Below are 20,260 nucleotides of genomic sequence, written 5' to 3' on the forward strand. Positions count from 1 at the left end.
ATAATTAATTGTGAAGCATTACTACACCTCCATATTTTGGTACAAATTTGTTTCACCAAATTTCTTTCATTTTTACATTAAATTGCAAAATTGATCACATTGCAGCGTGAATATTTTCAACTTTAAAACATGAAAATGATCACGATACAATGTGACGTTTCCACATTATAATGTGAAATTTAAGTTAAACGGTGAAAGTGTCATTTTAAAATTTGTTTAAGCAATTTTTTCCAGTAAATGTGTGCATTGTCAATTTCTGGTGGGCGTGTGTGCTGTAAAAGACAAAACCAAGGATATTGGAATTTCATTTTATTGCCTTGGGCTTCCTAAACGATTCTAGACATTTCCTTCAGTCCAATCCACTCGATTTACGCGGCCGTGCGGGACCACGTATTTTTAGCTCCGTTCCCCAAAATAGCCGACCACCAACTTCCCTCGCCGGACGGCTACAAAAAAATCCTTTCACAAAACCCGGCCGGCGTAGTTTGTGCCATCTCCTTTGGGGTTTCCGCACTTTCAGAGTTGTCGACTGAGCTTTTGGGCCTGGCGCTCCTTGGCATTGAAGGCGTACTTGGTCTCCTGGAGCTGTTCAATGACTTCACGGGCCTGGCGCATGTCTGCGGCCAACTGCCCGTACTTTTCCACCAGCTCCTGATTCTCCCGCCGGAGTTCCACCACCAGCTGGCTCAGCTCGTCATTCTGCCGGCCGCAATGCGTCTTCAGTTGCTCCATCTCGGACAGAGTCTCCTCCATGCGGCGAACCAGGCTCTCCAATTTGTCCTGTGACATGGTTGTCGTGAAAGTCCCGCTCTGTCTTTCGCTCTTTCGTGTCTGAGAGTGGAGGTGATTATTCACACCTACTAATCCTTCTCGTTCTTCATACTAACTAATCCCATTAGTTGGTCTATCCTGGGTGATGCTAAGGCCGGGAGACGCCACTTGAAATTAGTGCCCTGATGAAATGGGTGGTACGCTACATAAAAGGCCTTGACGATCAAAAGAACACAGAATCATTCAAAATGTCTGACATTGGAGACAGACATACTGTAATAGACACAAAAAGCTTTCCAAAATTCAGATGCCTTCAAAAAGTCCCCAAAGCTATTTTTTTTTTTTAAATGGATGCATTGAACCAAAATCAAATCCAAAATTGGACGGTGAAAACAATAACCCGCATCCATTTCTTTGCTTGTTTATTTAAAAAAAAAAAAAAAGTGAACACATTTGAACTTGCAAAAGACACAACGCATGTTAAAAAGACACAAAATCAAGCAGACCATTCTTCACACAAAAAAGGTGTGTAAGAAAAGAGATGACGTGGTGTCGTACTCAGTGCTAGTTATTATTATTCATATTCAAGCCGTTTGAAACCTTTTGCATCTTTCCGTCCGGATGTGTGACGGACGCAGGGCGTTCTGAGCAAGCCGACGTCGAGGCGAAAAAATATTACGTCTCGATGCCACCCGTCAAACTTTTCAAGCTCCTAAAAAATGGTCGTGTTGGATCCAAAAGAAAAATGCAGAATTTGTTTTCGCCTTTGATTTTTACATAAAGACATCCGCTAGGCCCCATTCTATGTCGGTTTGAACAATCAAAGAAGCGATAGGACACAGCTAGACGTTTACGTACAGAAATTCCCATGTCGACTTTACCCCCTCGGTGTCGTTACGGCCTCTATGAAGTTGGAATATTCCCGTGGCAAAGTAAAAATACGTGCCAGACGGCGACAAACTTAACACGTTGGGTCTGACATCGCAGAAGACCCTAACGTGCCGTTTGGGCTCTGATCTTGTCCATTTCGTTCCCCTCGTTGTACAGTGAGATGTGGGAAAGTGTAAAAATGTCTTTTACAGAGAGTGTGAAAGGGGGCGAAGATCCCGGCATCGCTGGCCAGGAGTGAGTAGGAGAGCTTCAGCGACTTCCTGGTGTCCCTGAGCAAGGCACCCGCTGCCCCGGCAGTACAAGAACCGGGAAGGCTCAGTCTCGGCATAAATTAAAAAGGTGGAAAAACATTCTCGCTAAGAGTCAGAGTTTTGCGTTGCTTAGCCTGAGGCAGGAATTGGGGGGGGGGGGTTGTCGGGGGGGGAAGAAAAGCAAGGAACGCCCTGCCCTCTCTTCCTCTCAGCTGGAGAAAAGAAAAAAAAAAAGTCATCCCGTCCAATCACAGGGACGGAGTGATGGAGTTTTTCCCATCAGGAATAAGGTGTTCCTGCTATATGTAGAATTGGTGCAGCGCCAGCTCGTCCATGAAGGGGCGCACCAGGTTGTCGGTGGCAAAGTAGAAGACCAGCCCGAAGAAGATGGAGATGGGCAGTGCCGGGAGCGCCTTTTTGAAGATGGCCAGCAGCAGCAGCGTCAGACACAAGCCCTGCAGGAGGGAGAAACCACAGGCCACACGAGGGAGGATGGGGGTGTGGTGGTGGTGATGGTGGAGGGGTTACGTCAAGCTGGCGGCTTATTTACGACGGCGCCGCCGGGGGTGGAGCGCGGCTTTGCGGCGACTCACAATTAGGATGGCCACGAAGCAGGCCAACGTGGTGTTCCAGTCGCCGCTGGCGGCGGCCGAAGCTTTTCCCACCAGCATGCTGTAGAAGATGAAGTCTCCCAGGCCCAGCTTGACACCCCCTGGGGACACAGCGGGGCGTATGTCACCGCCGTACGTGGATCCCTGCCCGCCCCTCCTTCGCACCGCCTGGGCTCATTAGTGCCCCGTGTTCTTCGTGAGCGTCTTCCGTGACTAAGTGCACCCCCTCGTCCCTGTTGCCTCTTGTCTTGAGGATGGCTGAATTGCATTCAAGTCGAGCCCGCAATGGAGTAGATTGCGGTTTTCAATTTGCAAGTGCTGCAATTTCGTGAGGACTTTATAGGGACTCGAGATACGGCGCCTACAGCTCAATCTGCATCTGGTGTGAACACGCCAACAGCACCGTGTCGCTCCTGGCTTTTGCCGCTTCCTGTTCTCGGGGCCGCATTTTCCAACCGCCCCTTGTGAACACCTTGACATAATGTCCAATGTGTGTTTATCCAGATCTGATCCAGATTTTGTAGCAGTGTAAATACAATATGGACAATCTCATTGAACATGTTTAGATGCTAATAAATATCTGTGTCACATGATATCAGAACTGTTAAAGTTCTTGTGTGTTTGCATACATAACATTGTTCAATGAGTAAAAAAAAAAAGATCAGCGTGCATTTTTTGGCTTGAACTAAAACTATTTTGCTTCAATTAAAAGGTCGAACACTCACGCTCCTCGTCGTCATCCTCGACGGGTGGCCGGTCCGAGGGCATCTGCTGGATCTCCCGCCGAGAGTCATCCGTGGACTGCAAGTGTCCCAGCTGGTGCTCCTGGTGGCTCATCCAGGACGTCGTGAAGCCTCCGTTGTCCCCCGTCGGACTGGACGACGACACCGGGGACGGCGCCGCTGCAACGCGGGCGTCGGTTAGCGTGTCAGGCTGAAACGCCGACGCGTGCGATCGGATCGGAGGCATCGCTCACCTTCTTGAGGCTCAGGCTGAGGCGACGTGGCGTCGGCGGGGCTCCTCTTGGGCACCGTGTCTGTGTCGGCCATGTTAACCAGCCACACCATGGTCGCTGCAAGAGGACAAAAAGTTCACATTCTTCTTGCTTTTCTATATGTGGTTAGCCATGCTGGCTGCCAGCAAGAATGTCTCTTCTGGGCTCTTGTGTGTTCAATCCTGTGTTAATGTGGCTTCCTCCCACATGGCAAAAGCACGCATGAAATGTACCCGAGGCTGCTACACAGAATCACATGTCCATATGTGTTTTAGCAACATCCCCAAATGATCGTTAATGTTTACAAGAACACGTCTGAGGTTCTAAATCAAGCGTGATGAACTTGCCAAACGCAGCTCACATATAGCCCAGCGAGACCAATTGCATAACATGGGCCAGGAGGCACGCTACACGTCGGCTTGAAGCGAGATATGCCATTGTCTCTTTTACAACACTGTTAACATATAGTTGCGTTTAGTAATTGTGATTTCAAAAAATCAATCAAAATAAGAAATATCCATACATGAGTAGATGAGAGCAGGGAAAATGGGCTCGTTCCTTTCCTGAGCCGTCTCCACCAAGATCCTCAGAGGGCCTTTGGGACACAGCACCGCCAACAGATCTGAACACAGACAGGAATATGAGACAGGGGAGGGAGGAGGGGTTGAAAATGTCACAGCAGGCGTCTCACCGTAGACGGATATGACAGCGAGTATGAGCCAGGCGGTCCATTCGGGCAGGTACTTGATGAAGACCAACGCCATCAGAGCACTGATCATGATGAGGTAGGCCTGCTGGAGCCGCAGCGGGCCTTTCCAGTGGATGCACATCATGCCCACCACGCCAAAGTTCCACACGATGACTACCAACGTGATGTAGTCCATGGCCACGTTGTAGGTCTTGAACACCTCCCTGGCAGCGCATGGAGGGATGAGATGGAAGGGGAAAAAAAAGGGGGGGGGGGGGTAGGGGATTGGGGGCGGAGCTTACTTGAGGTAGATGTAGGAGAAGAAGAAAAGCAGGAGCAAGGAGGAGATGAAGAGCCAGCCTTGGATCACCTGAACAAAAACAAAACTATTCTGATGAATCTGTGCGTGAAAGGAAACAACAACAAGCGAGACGGGCGCGGCGGCCGTGACGCACCCGGTAGCAGCGGTACTTGTAGAGCAGCACAAGCACCAGCGTCATGACGATGATGACGGTGATCATGATGGTGGCGTTGAGGATGGAGTTGAGCGCTCGCTCGCCCACCGTGTCCGTATCCTCCGGGAACGGCGTGTAGATCCTGACGGGTACCAAAAAGTCAAAATCATACAGTCAGCAACATGAGTTGAAAATGTTGGGCTAAACATTTTTTTAAATATATCATTTATAACAATGTATTGTTGAAGGAATGGGTTTTTTTTCCTTAAATTCCCTCCACCTGCACAATGGCGTCACCTAGTGGCCACATCAGTATTTTGTCCACTCACAGTCTCTGTCCGTCATTCTGCGTGTAGAAGCTGACCGACTTGATGGTGGCCACCACGACGACCATACACAGCGTCACGGGGACGAAGAGCATGATGACGTGCTTGGCGCCGTATTTGAGCGTCAACTCTTCGTCGTCCTCCTCGTCGGCTTCCGCCACGCGAGGGGGCCTGGCGGCGGGGGGAAGGCCGTTCGGCTCCGGACCTCTGGATCCTCCTCCATCTCTGGTGGAGCCGTCTCCTTGGTGCTGCTCGCTGCTACCGTTGGCCTCCTGTTGGTCCTGGGAAAATAAGATTCAAGAGGTGGTACAAGTATCATAACATTTGCTGAAGTACAAGGCAGACATGTCTGAACTTGATACCGCCGACAAATAAACACATCAAGCGAACGTCGCTCTGCGAGTGTTTGTGTTCAAGACAGTCGATTGGATTAGCCCGGAATGGTGATTGGAACGTGGACTTTGGCTGTCCATGCCCGGCCAAACGTTTGTGTTACGAGACGCGCGTGCACAGTGTCTCGCAAACACAGCCGCACAAAGACGCATACACAATGTGACACACCCTTCAGTCACACGTCGCTAGTTTGTATGAAGCAATTCTTTTGGTACGCAACTCACCACATTGTTTTCTACGTCTTGCGTCTCGTTGGCCATATTGGGGCGTGCCCGCGCTGGTCCTCACATGCACGGCGAATGATGATGAAGTCGGCGTTGCCCTAATGGGAGGAGGATTGTGTCAACGATGATCAGTCATGAGAGTTTCACTAATCATTAACACTGAATATGGACGGACAAGTATGAGGAAGTAACTAGAGCAGTGCTTCTCAATTATTTTCTGTTACGCCCCCCCCTGGCAAGAAGAAAACTATTCGCGCCCCCCCTCCCCACCGTGACTATCCTAACTTGTCTTGTAAGTCGTAAAATGTTGCTTGTCGCAAACGTGACAGAAGTAACAATGAGAGCGCCACTGCACCCTGCTGTAGTAAACGCGCAATTACACTTTATTCTAGTACTGCCAAAAAAAAAAGCCTGTTCCCCAGGGTCACACGCGCCCCCCCAGGAATAGCACCGCGCCCCCCTTGGGGGGCGCGCCCCACTATTTGAGAAGCACTGAACTAGAGGAACTAACTCGAGAAAAAGACCTCAACTTAAGAGAATAATGTCCATTTTTTCTGCAGAAAAGTCAGTTTTATATGTACAACACTGTGTAAAAAGAATTGTGAAAATTTCCTAATTCTATGGAAATTGATTACATTGTAATTTATTGCAATAAATTCAAATATTAACAATAAAGAGGTTATTAACAATAAACAAGACTTTTTATTAAGTACATTTTTACGAGGTATAAAAAAAAAATCACAATTTTATGTAATGATAATTGTACATTTCGGACAAAATAGGATAATTTTCAGGAGAAACTTTTACACTTTTAACAACATTTTATTCTGTTATACTGCCGCTACTTGTCTTTTTGGAAGCAAAACGTTACTAATGCAAAAACAATGAGGAAAAAAAAATATCTATTTGATTATTTTTTTTTCTATAAGCAATGAGGGAAAATTCGATTGTATTTAAAGCCCATTCAAAGACAAAGCCATCCCTAATTGTATTTTCATCAGTATAGTACCAATACAAAAGATTCCATAAATGCAGTGTCGCTTCTGAGCTACTCATCACCATGGGGACGAAATATTTGACACAAACATCTGTTTATGTTATCATTTAGCCGAGGCGCTAATGATAGCTAGTTAGCAACAATGACATAGCGGCACAAGAAACAGCGGTCACACGCTAACATTTACATAGACGCCGTCTCAGTTGCTCAAGAAAGCTTCAAATAATTCAAATTTACCGTCAACAAACAGCGAAGAACAAATAGGGCGTTGAATACCTCCTGGACGTGGGCAGTGAACCGGGGTACTTTCCTTTCTTTGTTCTTCCTGTTCGCTCAGCCAACATCCGGGATGCGCTGTTGAAATCTGCCTCGTTCGCATTTAGCTTCCGTTATTTTGTTCCGTACTGATTTTCAATCCAAAAAACCGAACGAGCAAATATCAATTTAAACAATGTAATGTACTTCATAAAGCATCTATCTGCCACTAAAAACTAAAATACAGACCCAAGAATGTTTTGCTATTTGTATGTTGTTTCTTTAGCAGAAATTTATGCTTCTGGTTCAGAGGTCAACACGTTGGTGCCCACTCATGGCATTAAGAAAAACATCCACACAAATGTCTTATTGCTCATTAATTACTTAATATATGAAGTATGAAGATCATTCACACGGAATTCAATTTAATTTAATATTGACCCGAAATTCTATTTAAATAGTGTCGCCTTTTTTCTACACTGTGCTTCCGGTTTAAAGGTCAACTCGTCCAAGCAACAGCGGCTAAAACGCGACACGGCAAAACCGACAGAAGCTTTTTAAAACCCGACCCCAAACCACATTTCAAGCATGGTAGGTGGGATGATCACGATGAGAGTTTTCATTTCAAGTCGCAACGGCGAACGAGTTACCCGGTGCTTTGTTTTCATTTTGCATTTTGAATGAGTGAAATCGATGCCGCCTGCTAGCTACTGGCTAAAAGTTAGCATAAACATGAGCAAGTGAGGCGGAAACGGTAATGAATTAACAACAAACCACTTTCTGTTTTGGAAAAATAACCAAGTAGAGAAATAATGTTCCTCACAGAAAGTCATCTTACCATTAAAATTGATCATGTTTGCCAAGTTATTTATTTCGTTTTGTACTTCAGATGCCAACTTACTTGGCCATTTCTGAATGTTCTGTGTACATTTGGCTGCTAAACATATTCTTAAACACTCTTTATAGTCTCACACCATCCTGCTGGTGCAACCAACCAAGCGGCCCGAGGGGAGAACGTACGCCGACTACGAGTCTGTCAACGAGTGCATGGAAGGTAAAGTGACTCTCATGGTTGTAGCGTGTCGAAACTAATCGCAACCACTTTTCTGTCAAATCTGTCTTGTACAAAAGGTGTGTGCAAGATGTACGAGGAGCACCTGAAGAGGATGAACCCCAACAGTCCATCCATCACGTACGACATCAGCCAGCTCTTTGACTTCATTGACGATCTGGCGGATCTCAGCTGTTTGGTGTAAGTGCCGTCATCCTTTTTGGCCGTAATTCTAAAAGGAAACACCAAGAGAACACCTTCCCTGCTCTGTTGGCTAGGTACCGCGCTGACACACAGACATACCAGCCCAACAACAAGGACTGGATCAAGGAGAAGATCTACGTGCTACTGCGCCGTCAGGCCCAACAGGCCGCCAACTGACGAGAGCCACGTCTTCCTCTTCTTTACCTATAGCCCAGTGTGCATTGTTTCCCATTGATGTTTGTTTCCCGCTTGAAGGAAGGCATATTTTGTATTTTAAGGTCTGCGTTACAAATAAAGACTTCATTTACATTATGAAAATAAAAAGTCATACTTTCGCAATGGTTTGTTTTGTAATTGACATTGGGTTGAAGATTGGATGTCATTTGAACCTTGGATTAACCTGGTAACCCATTTCTCATTAGGTTTAACTCGTGGGTGATTTTTACCGCGGTTGGATTCACATTTTAATGTGCTGGTTAAATCCTCAAGTTAATGGGTGCGGAAAAGTATCTCAGCACTGGGTTAACTTTTTATCTAATTTGGGTTACCTTTACGTGACAGGATGTAAGGAGGGGGGAGGAGTCTTACTCATGCATTCAGAAGAAATCTGAAAAAAAAAAAAAGGTTACAAACTATATATATTTCATCCATAGTTGTAATTTCTCTATTTTTTAATTTTAGGAAAAGTTGAAAAACTGAGTAGCTGTCAACAAAAGATTGCATTTTTCAAGAAAAAACATTTCTCACTATTAATTGAAGTTAGTGTAAAAAATGGAAAGGGTTCTCACCCCCAGCGTCATCCGACTAAAGATGCTCAGGAGACGGCCGCTGTTTGCCCTGCCTCCCGCTGATGTTCACGGAGGCTACGTGTACCCCCCCCCCCCCCCACACACTCCCCCTTTCTCCCTCCCTGCACCTTTGTGTCGTGCGATCGACTCTTGCCGTCTGTTTCTCACACCCACCCATCCCTCACACACACACGCGCGCACACACACACACTCACCCTCCACGCCCCCCTCCTCCTGCGTTTAGCATCTGAAAGGAGCCCTGAGTGAGAATCGATGGCGCAGAGACCCGCTTGACAGGACAATAAAGCACAAAGAAGGGGTGAGTCTTCTCCTTTTTGCCCCTTTTTTCCCTCCCCATCTTCACTCGCTTCTTTACCAGAAGACGACGAGCGAGCGTGCGCGCGTGTCTCGCTGCTCCGTGGGGGCCGCGACGCTTCCACGCGCCGCATCTTTTGTCAGCATCACTCCCTTTTCTCATATCACAACATCCCCATCACCCCCTCCCCAAAGTGGAAGAAAAAAAAATATTTGATCAAATTTATCCTCAAACCCATCATTATTATTTTAAGATGAGGGGTCGTTTGGGAAGGTGGGGGCGTGATGTCCTAATGCGGTTGTCGGTGAGGTAAACAACCCCCAGCGCCGCCGCCCCCCCCCTTCCATTTTTTAAATTCAGGGGTACACTGAACTATGTTCTATTTCCAGAGCCTCCGCAGCAGCCATGCTTCAGCAGGCGCCGTCTCCCCGCAGCCGTCACATCCTCGTCGGCCCCCCCTTCCTCCCCCTCTCCTGCCCCTCTCCATCGTCGTCCAGCAGCCACCGATTCCTTCACACGACCAAGCCCGGCCGGCGCTCCCCATGAGGCGGCCAATAGCACTCACACTGATCGCTCTGTATGGAGCCTCTTGCCAGTGAAGTAGGTGCAGTCGTCATATAAAATATATTTGAGTTCAATACATTAAAAAGTGTAAAATATATATATATATATATATATTAATGGCCAATCTAATAATAAAACACATAATGAAATAAAAACCACACATTTTTACAGACCTGTTTGTTTTTTCCAATATGCGACATCTCCCTCTTGCAGTGGACATGGATGATGAAGACGGGACTTGTCTTCTTGATGTTTTGTGGTGAGTTTGTGTCTTAAAGTAGGTAAAAATAAAAGCAAAAGGTGATATTTGGTAAATAATGTAATTTTATGTGAGAAGAAAGGTAGAGTATTTGAAAAAGTGCTCCTCTTACAAAAAAATGCCAGAATCAAGTTTTTAAAAATTGTGAAATTGTCATTTTTACTTGAAATGCTGCAATTGTCCATATAGACATTAAATCCTCCAAAAATGTGACACCGCCAATGAAAAAATTGTGACTCTTTTGCATTTCAGTGACCCCCAAGCCTTGAACGACTTCCTTCATGGGACGGCTGAGGTGACTAAAAATGTCTTCTGCTGTTTGCTTGCTGCTTCCATTTATGCTGTAAAATATTTCCTCTTGTCCCACGGCCAGCTGCACAGCGAAGACCTGCTCCTTAGCGCCTCCTCTGGGGAGACGTCTCTTTTCGCAGATGCCCCGGTGAGTGTCAACTGGCAGGAATCACAATTTTGGCTTCTCACTCGCCAGTCGTGGGAAGTAAATACAATATTTTGTTCGGTATCTGCAGTTACTTGAAACTAGTATTTATTGTGAGTACTTGTCCCTGTGGCCTCTAGAGTCCCGTCTCGTTGCTGGGGGATGACAGAGGCTCCCCGAGTACGCCGCCGTCCGGCTGCGTGGATCTCTCATTCCTGGAGGAGGCCCTCCTCTCGTCACCCGAGGGGGCAGATGACCTCGGGCAGGTGGAGGAGCCGCAGTGCGAGCCCCCGGTCGAGCCCCTGGTTGAGCCCAAGGTTGAGGCACCAGTTGAGCCCGGATGCCAGTCGAAAGAGGAGGTGAGGAATCACAATCTTTATCATTCTGCAAGGTACAAGCAAATGGAGTATGAAATATCAAACTGTACAAGCTGAAAGGGTCAAAGGATGATTGTTAATCAGGTTTCGTTTTCCAGGTGGCAGCGAAAGAAGAAGAGGAAGTGGCCTGCTGCGACATCCTGCAGCAGAGTCTGAAGGAGGCCGATATCACGGAGCAGACCGTCGCCCAAACGGGGGACTTGCTTTACCCGCCTGTGCTAACTCCCCCCGCGGTGCCGTTTGTAACAAAGCCCGGCGTGATGGCCTTGCCCAGAGACACTCAGGCGGCCGTGGAGCCGCCGCAACCCTCCCTGCTGGCCGTGGGGCCGGGGTGCCCCTCTCTAAAACCCGCCGCACCTCCTCAGCTGATGGGGCTACTACCTGGGAATGTTTTTCCCGCCCCCTCGCCGGAGACTTCCTTGGTTCAGGGTTCCGGTATGATCCTCCACAAAGCCGTGAGCTCCCGGCCTCTTGTCGCCCCGGCCCCGGGGATCGTCCTGCAGCGGGCACGCCATCCCATCCAACCCAAGCTGCCCATCAGCATCCAACCAAGACTGGTCCAGATCAGCCCAAAGCCGCTAGGGCAAACACCCGCGCCGGGTCTTACGCTCGTTTCCGGGACGGCCTCGCCAAATATTCTCCTTTCCCAGAAGCCTTCCACACCAACCCCCGAGCCGCTCCCCAAACCTGTCAGCCTGCAGCTGCTCAACCAAGGCGGATCCTTCATGCTCCAGCCTCAGGGACTCTTTCAAGGCAAAAACCAGTTCCTTCTCCCGGGTCAGCCCCAGGTGACCATCACCCAGCCCGCTGCAGGACCTCTTCTGACCGCCGCCCCACCAGGCCCGCAAGTGTCTCCCTTCAACGGGCAGCTCGTCGATGGCTCGCAGATCCTAACCATGCCCCAAAGACAGCTCAACTTCAGCCCCGTGTTCACCACCACGGGGCAGATCGCCCTCGGCCAGGCCGCCATATTCTCCCCTACTGTCTTCCAAATGCCGGCGCAGCTCGCCGGGAGCTACGTGAACGGCGGGCAGGGGCAGAGGGCCGCGCTGGTGCACGGACCGGGCCTGGGAAACCACATCACCTTGATCAACGGCTCCAGGATGCTCCCCTCGGACCTGGCTGCCATCTCCATTGTCAATACGCCCTCGGTGGTGCAGGGCCTGCCTTTCGCGGCTCAGCCCGCACAGGCGGCCGTGACAGACGCCCATCTGGGCCTCCAGACGGCTTCGGTGGTGCTTTTACCCGAGAGAAGTATCCCAGAGGAGAGGAATGGCTCGGAGGAAAGTTTTCATCAACAGGTGACTTACACCATCATGCTACAGTAGCACTTGGAATCTTTTAAAACGACCATATATTAGTATAAAGACTGAAATTTACATTTTGGAATATTGGTGGAATAGAGTAAGTAGGAAGTTTATGTAGTATTTTAAGAAAAAATATTTTAAAAAAAAGAAAACTGTAGAATGGAATCACAATTTTGCCAAATTAATGTATTTGTAATTTTATAAGGAAAATGTCATGAACATAAATTATCATAAATCATAATGCAGCGCTTAGGTCAGGTGATCCAGCAGCAAGTGTCGGTGCAGCCCGCCGCCCCCTCGCCACCCGTCCTGCCGCCCCCACCGGAATCGCCTACGACTCCCGACGTAGCCCAAGTGGTGGAGGATGTGGCCCAGTCCCTGAGTCGGAACCAAGTCTTAATGCAACAACTAAAACAGGTCAGAACCTGAGACACACTTTCGATAAGTCGGAACAGAACAATCAGTCATCTGTTTGTTTGTACCCCAGCAAGCGCTCGACTCTCCTGTCACCTCTGACCTGTTGGTCGGAATGGTGCCGGCGGTCCCGATGGACTCTCTGACCCCGCCGGAGGACAACGAGCAACAGAGCCAGCCAGAGACCACCATGTCTGACCCGTGTGCAGATGTCTTGCCGCTTCCCTCCGACTCAGAGGGCACGCTGGGCTCGTCCCCTTCGCTCCAGGACTCGGCCACATTTCCTGATCCGACCCCCCTCCCTGGACTAGAGAGCTCGGAGGCTTTGTTCATCCACGATGGAGGTCCGCTTTCCTCGCCATGCCAGGTCCTGCCCTCTGAGCCTTCTTTGGCCCCCGGCCTCCCAGTGCCTCAACAGCAGGCGGAGCCCTCAGCTGGAGAGAGGGTGGACACTCCAGTCCAACAGCACACACAAAACAGTGAGTCGGAAGGAATTGTTGGTTAGGAAGACAGCCATTTTGTACACAAATGAAAAAAATCTCTCACGCCAGCACCGACAGCTGCCTTGGTCGTCGAGAGCGATGTACAGACTCCCGATATCCGGTCACCATCTCCCAGCACACGGGAGCATCACCTTCCTCCGGAGGGTGGTCAGCAGGTGGGAAAATAAAAACTAGTGTGACATTTTAAAACTACTGCCGTAATCATGATTTTTTTTTTTGGCCATTGGCGCGACACAGCTGGCAGGCGTCGAGCTGCAGCCGGAGGAAAGTTTAACACCAGCAACCCGACAACACAGGTGGGATCGTTTCATCAGACCACCGACAAGACCTACCTGTGGTATTGTGTTCAAGACAAAAAACATCTCGACTCTTCCTCAGGTTCCAGCAACTGCTTTGCTCGGACCACCTGGCGGTCCAGCTCCCGTGTACCGGCCCTGCCTTCTGCTCCGTGACGGATGCTGCCCGCCGTCTGTTGCCGTACCACGTCTGCGCCGGACACCCGCCCTCTCAGGAGGATTTATCTTTAGGTCGGCCGATAACTCAATGTAGTAATCCCATCCCAGGCTCTGAACATCACTGTGATGTGGTTCCTCCTGCAGTGGACCAGGAGTTCGACACGGTGTCGGGGTTCCTGCTGAAGCGCACTAAAGACATGGTGAACAAATACAGGCAGCTGCTGGTTAAGGAAACATGGGTAAACAAAAAAAGATTATTTTTGAGTGTGTGCCCTGACAAAAAATTCATGTGTGAACCGTTTCCTGCAGCAGGAGAGTCCGTCTGCTGAGATGGTCATGCTGGAGCGTCTCTTCCTGCAGGCAGAACGCTTTTCCCTGGGGGAGGACAGGCGGCGGGCACACAGAGACCCGGGTTAGCCATCAAACAATATTATTGAAGTGTGGAGTCGCATAAGAAAAAATTAAAAATGTTGTTTCAGAGGCTTTCCTGATGTCCTTGACGTCTTCAGCATCTTCCTCGCACTCCCCGGGGACCTCCCAGCCTCCGCCGCCTTCCCAGGCCCCAACCTGGACCAGACTGTCAGAACGCCCGCCTGGCCTGAAGACGTACCGCTCCAGCTCACGTGGGGCTCTCAGGCTCACCATCAAGCAGGAGTGCGGCTCTCGCAAGGTGGTGCACAGTTCCATTGGCGAGTCTGGGCTCAAGCGGGATCACGCGGGGAACCTGTCCAACGGCGGAGCGGCACGGCATTCTCGCCGCCATGACAGGATCCCCAACGGAGCAGAATCCAAAAAGAAAAAGCTTCTTTCAGCGCCAACCCCGCGGATGAAATGCCTCAGGCTGGACGCCCCGCCGCCCCCCCTTAGCCCGCCGCTACGGGAAGACAGCGTGCTCAGCGAACATCTCCAGAGCGCCATCGACAGCATTCTGGAGCTACAGCGCCTGCAGGGAGCGCCGGCGGGCCCTCTCAACATGGCCCCTGACCAGCCTGTCACCAGCGCCTCAACTTGTGAGGCTCCACGAGGACATTGGAACTCCCAGCTGAGCCAACCAAAGGCTTGACTTTTGTCTGTTGCTAGGAACAGTTTAATCCGTGTAACATTCATTTTTCATTTTAAATTGGCAATTGTAAAATTGACTAAATTTATTTAGTTTTAAATCACAAAAATTAAGAAATATTCTAAAAATGATTCTAGTTCAATTTGGGCTCAAATTAAATATTGGTGAACATTTTAGCTCGATTTTTGATATTTAAATTGATTGTGTTTGTGAGCCAGAAGTCTGTAAAAGAGTATTTAGTAATGATCTCGTTCACAATATTTTTTTAATTGCCAATTGAAAATGAAGGTATGATACACAGATTGATTCAATTGCTTGTTTGGAAATGAGGAAATATGACAAAGAAAAAGCACTATGAATAGTTAGCTTAGGCGTTAGCTACATTTTAGTGTACCTTTGTGGTGATAGATAAAAAAAAAAAAAAAGTCTATTTGGATAGGGGCTCTATGCTTTCCGTAGTAGTTTAGTTTATTTATTTTTAAAAGAATTCTTTCCCAGCAGTGCCAAGCTTCCAGGGTATTTATTTTGATAACACGTACCAATGTTTCAAGTCAAAGTAACTCCAAAGAACTCGTTACACCCCCAAACACACCAGCAACTTTTGGGTCCTTTCGGGGAAACCCGGACCACTACAAGACTCGCCGTAGCTCAAACTGTGAAAAGTTCCCGCTCTTCTGTCCCAGCGAGAGAGACGAGAACAATGTTGGATGTTTTTGTAAAGCAATAATGAAGGACGGAGAAGGCAGAGGGACAGGAGGATCTCGCTTGTTGGTCTTCAGTTTTGTAGAGATGTGGACTTGGACGAAACAAGTAAACTGGGAATTATTATAGACTTGGACCAAACTTTGCATTTGAGCCGTTTAACTCCTGAGTTTCCAGAGCCTTGTCTCTGGATGAAACCATTCAGGACACTGAACCAAATCACTCCATGCTTCTGTTGACCACTTGGGAGCTTTTGTTGACGTGACAATCTTTTTTTCATTCATCCATAAAATTTCTCCCCTATATCAGCGATTGACTGGCAAATACATGACAGTGAGTTTTTCACAACCAGACTTGGACTCAACCCCTTGAGGACTCCCCGTGACTTCTAACATGTTCGCTCCTTGAATGGTCGCAGTAAAAATATGCAGTACTTTACTTTAGCACGCAAAACCTTGGGCGGAAATGTCCTCCAAGGTTTTAACTGGAGGTTTTCATAGGAATGCAGTTTAAAAAAGAAAAAAAAATAGATGTCAGAGTGACTTTTCACTCCTTGCTACCGCCACTTTTCTAAAAACAAAAATGGCGTCAGATAAACGGAAGCCCTTTCGGAAGGAGCCGCCTCGTGTGCCGTTGTTGCAGTCGTCCGTTTCCAAACGATCCGCCCAGTCCTCTTTGGGTACGAGTTCCAGGGACTGATCGTTCTCATGCCAAAATCGAGAGGCCTTAACCCAGCATAGCTTGGATTGTAAACAACGATACGTGTGAACGTCTCCAAACGATTGATACCATTTTTTTTTTTTAATTTTTACTGCTTTTACAGACTATTTATGAAAACTGTGATTTTGTACAAAAGAATTAAAACAAAGTGAATGTGGTTTGATGTTTCTGAATTTCATTACAAACTTTATTAACATCATTGACAAAGACAACCACTTTCTGTTCACTTCCGAGAGTCGTCATCATCGCGCTAATCGAGCTAGCGGCGCATTTGGTGAATATCGAGACTAGGAGGTCCACTAAAACATGGTCCTCGGAAGGCGTCCCGCACCGGGGAAGGGAGGCATTTTACGCGCCAAGTAGCTGTTAGCGTTGCTCTTCCCACCGCTGTGTAAACTGCTCAATATCTCACCTTCCAATAAATTAAATGGAACCCCAAAAAAGCAGATATATATTTCTATAGAGCGCAACATCAACTATTGATTGAAACGAACAATAGTCAAGCAAATAAGTGGGTGGGAGCGACAATAAATATTAAGCGCTTCGCATTAGCGTCCTCAACTCTCGCCTAGCCCGTCCCGCAAAAAATTCATCTTGGAAAAAAGTTAAAAAGGATCGAAAAAGCTGAAATTTTTTAAAGTGATCTATTGACTGAAAGGACAATAGTCAAGGGACGTGGGCAGGCAGCGCAAAATCCGTACGTTGCTCCATTCATTGCGAGAGCTGGTCAAAATCTCATCTTTCAATAAGTTAAAGGGGATCCAAAAAGACAAAATGTTCAAAGAGCACAACTTGGTCTACTGAGCCAGACAGACAATAGAAACAAAGTGGGCGAGAGCAACAAGAAAACATTAAGGATGACCCTCGTTAGCATTGACCGCTAACCTGCAATGTGTTTAGATTAAAAGGCAGGCGTGTCTATTTTAAAATGTTGATTTCCCAAAAAAAGGCCTTTCTTTCTCTCTCTCTTTTTTATAAAAAGAAGAAGGAAAAAAAAAAGCCAAGTCCTACCACGGCATGGTGATTGCCAAGCAGCGGTCGCCGCCATTCAGTCGGCTTTGACGGGCAGGTCATCGCCGTACTTGCGGAGCAGCTTTTGGTGGTTGTGCTGCACGCACCAGAGCTTCGGAAGGTGTTCGGGGCGCATGGAGGACAGGAAGTGCTGCCTCCAGCGCCGCTCCAGTTCCATCAGGCCGCGTGGGCCTCGCTCAGTGTAGGCGCGCACCACCTTCAGGCCGTGAGGCACGTGCGTCTCGTTTGAAATCCTGGGGAGGGAGAGGAACACCTTTGAGTGCTTGAGATCACAACCATAAATTCCCAACCCACCTAGTCTCCAAGGAGGCAGCCTGCCGAAGCTCGTCCTCCGTCAGCTCTCGCTCGTCGCTCACGTGCATGAAGTTCCGGACGAGCGTCCGCAGTTCGTCCTGGCGACACTTGGGCAGCCCGCCGCCGGCGATGAGGAGGGCGCGGGCTGCCGAGCGCACGCGGCGCCGGTCCGGGTCTTCTAATTGCCGCACGCCCTCCTCGCATCCCTGCGGGGCGGCAAATTGGTCGGCCAGCTGCTGCTTGAGCGAGGCGTCGTGCACGTTGGAGGCGGCGTGGCAACTGGTGCACAGCAGCAGGATGTCGTGAGAGTTGTGATCCTTCATCTCGTTTGGGAAGTGCCGCCGGTACTCGTGAGGGACGATGTTCTTCCTGGAGGCAAGGGGGCGGACTAACCTTAAAAACCTTGTTCGAGCTCATTTTGGTAGAAATCTAACCTGATGTAAGAGTCTGCTCTCCCGCAGACTACGCAGAGGTTCTCCTTGGCCGTGAGGTAGTAGTCCTGATGGGAGTCAGGACGTCCTGATGGCTCAAACAGAAGCCTCACCACAAACGGGTCCTCACTCTGGAGCTCTGCAACACAAGTTCCGCATTTGCAGTGACACGAAGGTGAAAAATAACTGGGTCACTGTTCCCTGTGTGGCAAAAGAGACAAATGCTACCTCCTATTCCTTTGTCCAGGTACCATTTGGCTTTCTTCTTGTCACACGTGCAAAGGGGCTGACCGTCGGGGGCGTGCAGGTAGCAGTTGTCGTACAGCGGGGACTTCCTGTGACACAACAGGATGTGTTTAAGTTCACTTCAATGGACCGTTTTGTAATGCCAGAATAGTGATGGCAGCAAAGATAGATTGAGACACCAAAAATGGCGGCTCGGACTCCAGCTCACCTTGCAGAGTAGCCCACGCCCAGTGGCTTCCTTTTGTTGTTTTTTCTGGGGTCTGGGACTCGCTGATCTCCAGACAATGAGCTGTCGGGGCTTGAGGATGTTCCCATCAGAGGCCTGCGCGTACGCCATATTTTCTCTGGGCTGCCATCATCGCTATGCTCGTCCACCCCGCCGGCCCCCCGGCCCCTGAAGGGCACGTCCACCAACCCCTGACAGTAAGCAGCCAACGCGGCGTAGGAAAGCCGGTCGGCGCAAGTGGGGTGAGCTTTGAGGTGGGGGCCGAGCAGGTGGAAGAAGAGGGCGACGGACACTTGAGCATCCCTGGCCGCGTATGTTATCTAAAAACATATATACATTGATTATCATAAATCAATTGGTGGAGGTAGAAATGGAGAACCTGCTCCGGCGTCAGCTTATTTGCCTCCCAGTCGCTGCAGCGCAGTTCTGGCGACTTGTCCAGCGAAACGTTCAACACGTCGGCTGCCAGCGACTTCAGGCCAAGTCCGTTACTCAGTGCAACTTGTCTAGAATAAAAAAAAAAAAAAAGTTAACGTATGGGGGGTGGGGGGACAAGAATAAACTACAACGGCAGGGAACTCACTTTTGTCGGAGGGCGAGGTGGCGCAGGTCCACCGCGCAGGTCAGCGAAAGCCCGTAGTCATGAGTCAGCCGCTTGCCGTCGTCGTGGCAACCGACGCCCGCCTTCAGGACGTGCGGGTCGCGCAGGACCTCCACCAGGTCTGGTGGAAGCTGCGCGTCGCTGAACGCCTGAAGCCGTACCAGCACGCACCGCCCCGAATAGGACGCCAGCTGGAGCAGGGAGACCACCTGGGCACGGCCATTGGCTGACACCTGTGCAAAAAAAAAAAAAAGCGAAAAGTATGTGATGCACAGATTGTTCGCCATTTAATCTTTCCTAAAATTCGTTTACCCATTCACAGTCGAGTCCCAGCACGGGGACCGCCGCCAGGTCTTCCCTCATTAATGGCCAAAGATGGCACCATTCCTCCTCGGAGCTCACGGTCGCCGGCCTCACCGCCAGCAGCTGGTCGGAAGTCGGGATGGACACAGGAGGTGGCGCACAGGTCTTCTCGCACTCCACCGCCTCAATCTCCTCATGCGTGGGCCGCCGGTCGGCTTCCGCGGCGACAGGAAGCGGCGTTTCCCTCTGGACGGAAGGCGGCCGCTTCTTTTTGATGCTAAATGCTCGCCACACGAGAAGACCGCCAAAAGTGGCGCCGAGGAGTGTGACGATGGCGACGAGTGGCCTTTGGTGAGCCATCACCAGGTGAGTAAGAACTTGAAAACACAAAATTACTTCCTTGAGACATTTGTATTGGCTGTTAAAAAAATAATCTGTGTTTGTTTTTGACAATGATCCAGAGTATATATAAATAAATACTTCTAAATGGGATGAATATACACACGGTACCTGTCCTTTGTCAGTGGACTTTCAGCTGAATGCACTTTGGGAAGCCACACTGCATTTCTCTGCAAACAGAATGCATCATTAAAAAAAAAAAAAATCGACCTCAACTGATTGGAAAAAATAAAACAGTTTTGATTGACTAACAACAACAATGTGGTTGATGGTTGTGGGTAATAAATGTCAAATGTTCACCATTAAAATAAGGTTATTTAATACACAAACTTCTAAAACGGGAGCACACTTTAGTCACATTTTCCACAAGACAAACGCAACTTTATTCACATTTATTTAGCGTGGAATAGAATCTTTCTGTTTTCGTTTGGCGACCAATGTTAGTCACGAGCTAACCAGCACGCTCGCACCAAGGCATTTTCCAACGCAGCAATTTAGTGTCAAAACAAATTAACACCAAGCGTCGCTTTAAAATCAAACTTTCTTACCTCGTTGTGTTTCGTTGAAGACTCTACCTGCTCCGGACACGCGTACATTTACCTTGTTTTGTTTTTTTATGAACGAGTCAGTTAGCTTCCAGGTGCCATTTATATCGGCAACGGAGGCGCTGCACCGCTGCGCCAGGGTCTGATTAGCGCCACCAACAGGACAGGAGG

General features: G+C 48.8%; 4 protein-coding genes across 6 annotated transcripts; 2 read left to right on the top strand and 2 right to left on the bottom strand.

Annotated features, from left to right (window-relative positions):
• Nucleotides 1-1,176: 1,176 nt before the first annotated feature.
• Nucleotides 1,177-7,033, bottom strand: psen1 (presenilin 1). 2 transcript variants are annotated; one of them, XM_061300460.1, is made up of 11 exons: nucleotides 6,878-7,033; nucleotides 5,605-5,702; nucleotides 4,991-5,268; nucleotides 4,662-4,803; nucleotides 4,509-4,576; nucleotides 4,210-4,430; nucleotides 4,042-4,140; nucleotides 3,501-3,596; nucleotides 3,250-3,426; nucleotides 2,507-2,625; nucleotides 1,177-2,368 (listed from the first exon to the last, which is right to left on the bottom strand). In XM_061300460.1, exons 2-11 carry the CDS (start codon nucleotides 5,638-5,640, stop codon nucleotides 2,213-2,215), a joined length of 1,392 nt encoding a protein of 463 aa, XP_061156444.1. In that variant the 5' UTR covers nucleotides 5,641-5,702; nucleotides 6,878-7,033; the 3' UTR covers nucleotides 1,177-2,212. The 2 variants fall into 2 exon arrangements, with proteins under 2 accessions (XP_061156444.1, XP_061156443.1); XM_061300459.1 differs by having other exon boundaries at nucleotides 6,839-6,989.
• Nucleotides 7,034-7,313: 280 nt separating this feature from the next.
• On the top strand, nucleotides 7,314-8,450 carry LOC133168856 (enhancer of rudimentary homolog). Its single transcript, XM_061300522.1, has 4 exons — nucleotides 7,314-7,447; nucleotides 7,823-7,910; nucleotides 7,988-8,108; nucleotides 8,186-8,450. The coding sequence occupies exons 1-4, from the start codon at nucleotides 7,445-7,447 to the stop codon at nucleotides 8,286-8,288; spliced, it is 315 nt and encodes a 104-aa protein (XP_061156506.1). The 5' UTR covers nucleotides 7,314-7,444; the 3' UTR covers nucleotides 8,289-8,450.
• Nucleotides 8,451-9,997: 1,547 nt separating this feature from the next.
• On the top strand, nucleotides 9,998-16,099 carry si:ch211-168d23.3 (BRD4-interacting chromatin-remodeling complex-associated protein). Its single transcript, XM_061301955.1, is given in 13 exon segments — nucleotides 9,998-10,038; nucleotides 10,291-10,333; nucleotides 10,412-10,477; nucleotides 10,615-10,756; nucleotides 10,963-12,152; nucleotides 12,405-12,575; nucleotides 12,646-13,051; nucleotides 13,124-13,230; nucleotides 13,313-13,371; nucleotides 13,454-13,602; nucleotides 13,675-13,769; nucleotides 13,840-13,942; nucleotides 14,010-16,099. Coding segments are annotated over 13 exon segments (3,156 nt in total). The 3' UTR covers nucleotides 14,594-16,099.
• Nucleotides 16,100-16,161: 62 nt separating this feature from the next.
• On the bottom strand, nucleotides 16,162-20,236 carry exd2 (exonuclease 3'-5' domain containing 2). Of its 2 annotated transcripts, none has more exons than XM_061300430.1 (10): nucleotides 20,093-20,236; nucleotides 19,656-19,714; nucleotides 19,155-19,522; nucleotides 18,825-19,075; nucleotides 18,645-18,747; nucleotides 18,224-18,561; nucleotides 17,998-18,104; nucleotides 17,773-17,908; nucleotides 17,339-17,707; nucleotides 16,162-17,277 (listed from the first exon to the last, which is right to left on the bottom strand). In XM_061300430.1, the coding sequence occupies exons 3-10, from the start codon at nucleotides 19,503-19,505 to the stop codon at nucleotides 17,061-17,063; spliced, it is 1,872 nt and encodes a 623-aa protein (XP_061156414.1). In that variant the 5' UTR covers nucleotides 19,506-19,522; nucleotides 19,656-19,714; nucleotides 20,093-20,236; the 3' UTR covers nucleotides 16,162-17,060. The 2 variants fall into 2 exon arrangements, with proteins under 2 accessions (XP_061156414.1, XP_061156413.1); XM_061300429.1 differs by having other exon boundaries at nucleotides 18,621-18,747.
• Between the last annotated feature and the right edge of the window lie 24 nt (nucleotides 20,237-20,260).

Source organism: Syngnathus typhle, linkage group LG16 (assembly GCF_033458585.1).
Source record: "Syngnathus typhle isolate RoL2023-S1 ecotype Sweden linkage group LG16, RoL_Styp_1.0, whole genome shotgun sequence".
Classification (NCBI taxonomy): domain Eukaryota; kingdom Metazoa; phylum Chordata; class Actinopteri; order Syngnathiformes; family Syngnathidae; genus Syngnathus; species Syngnathus typhle.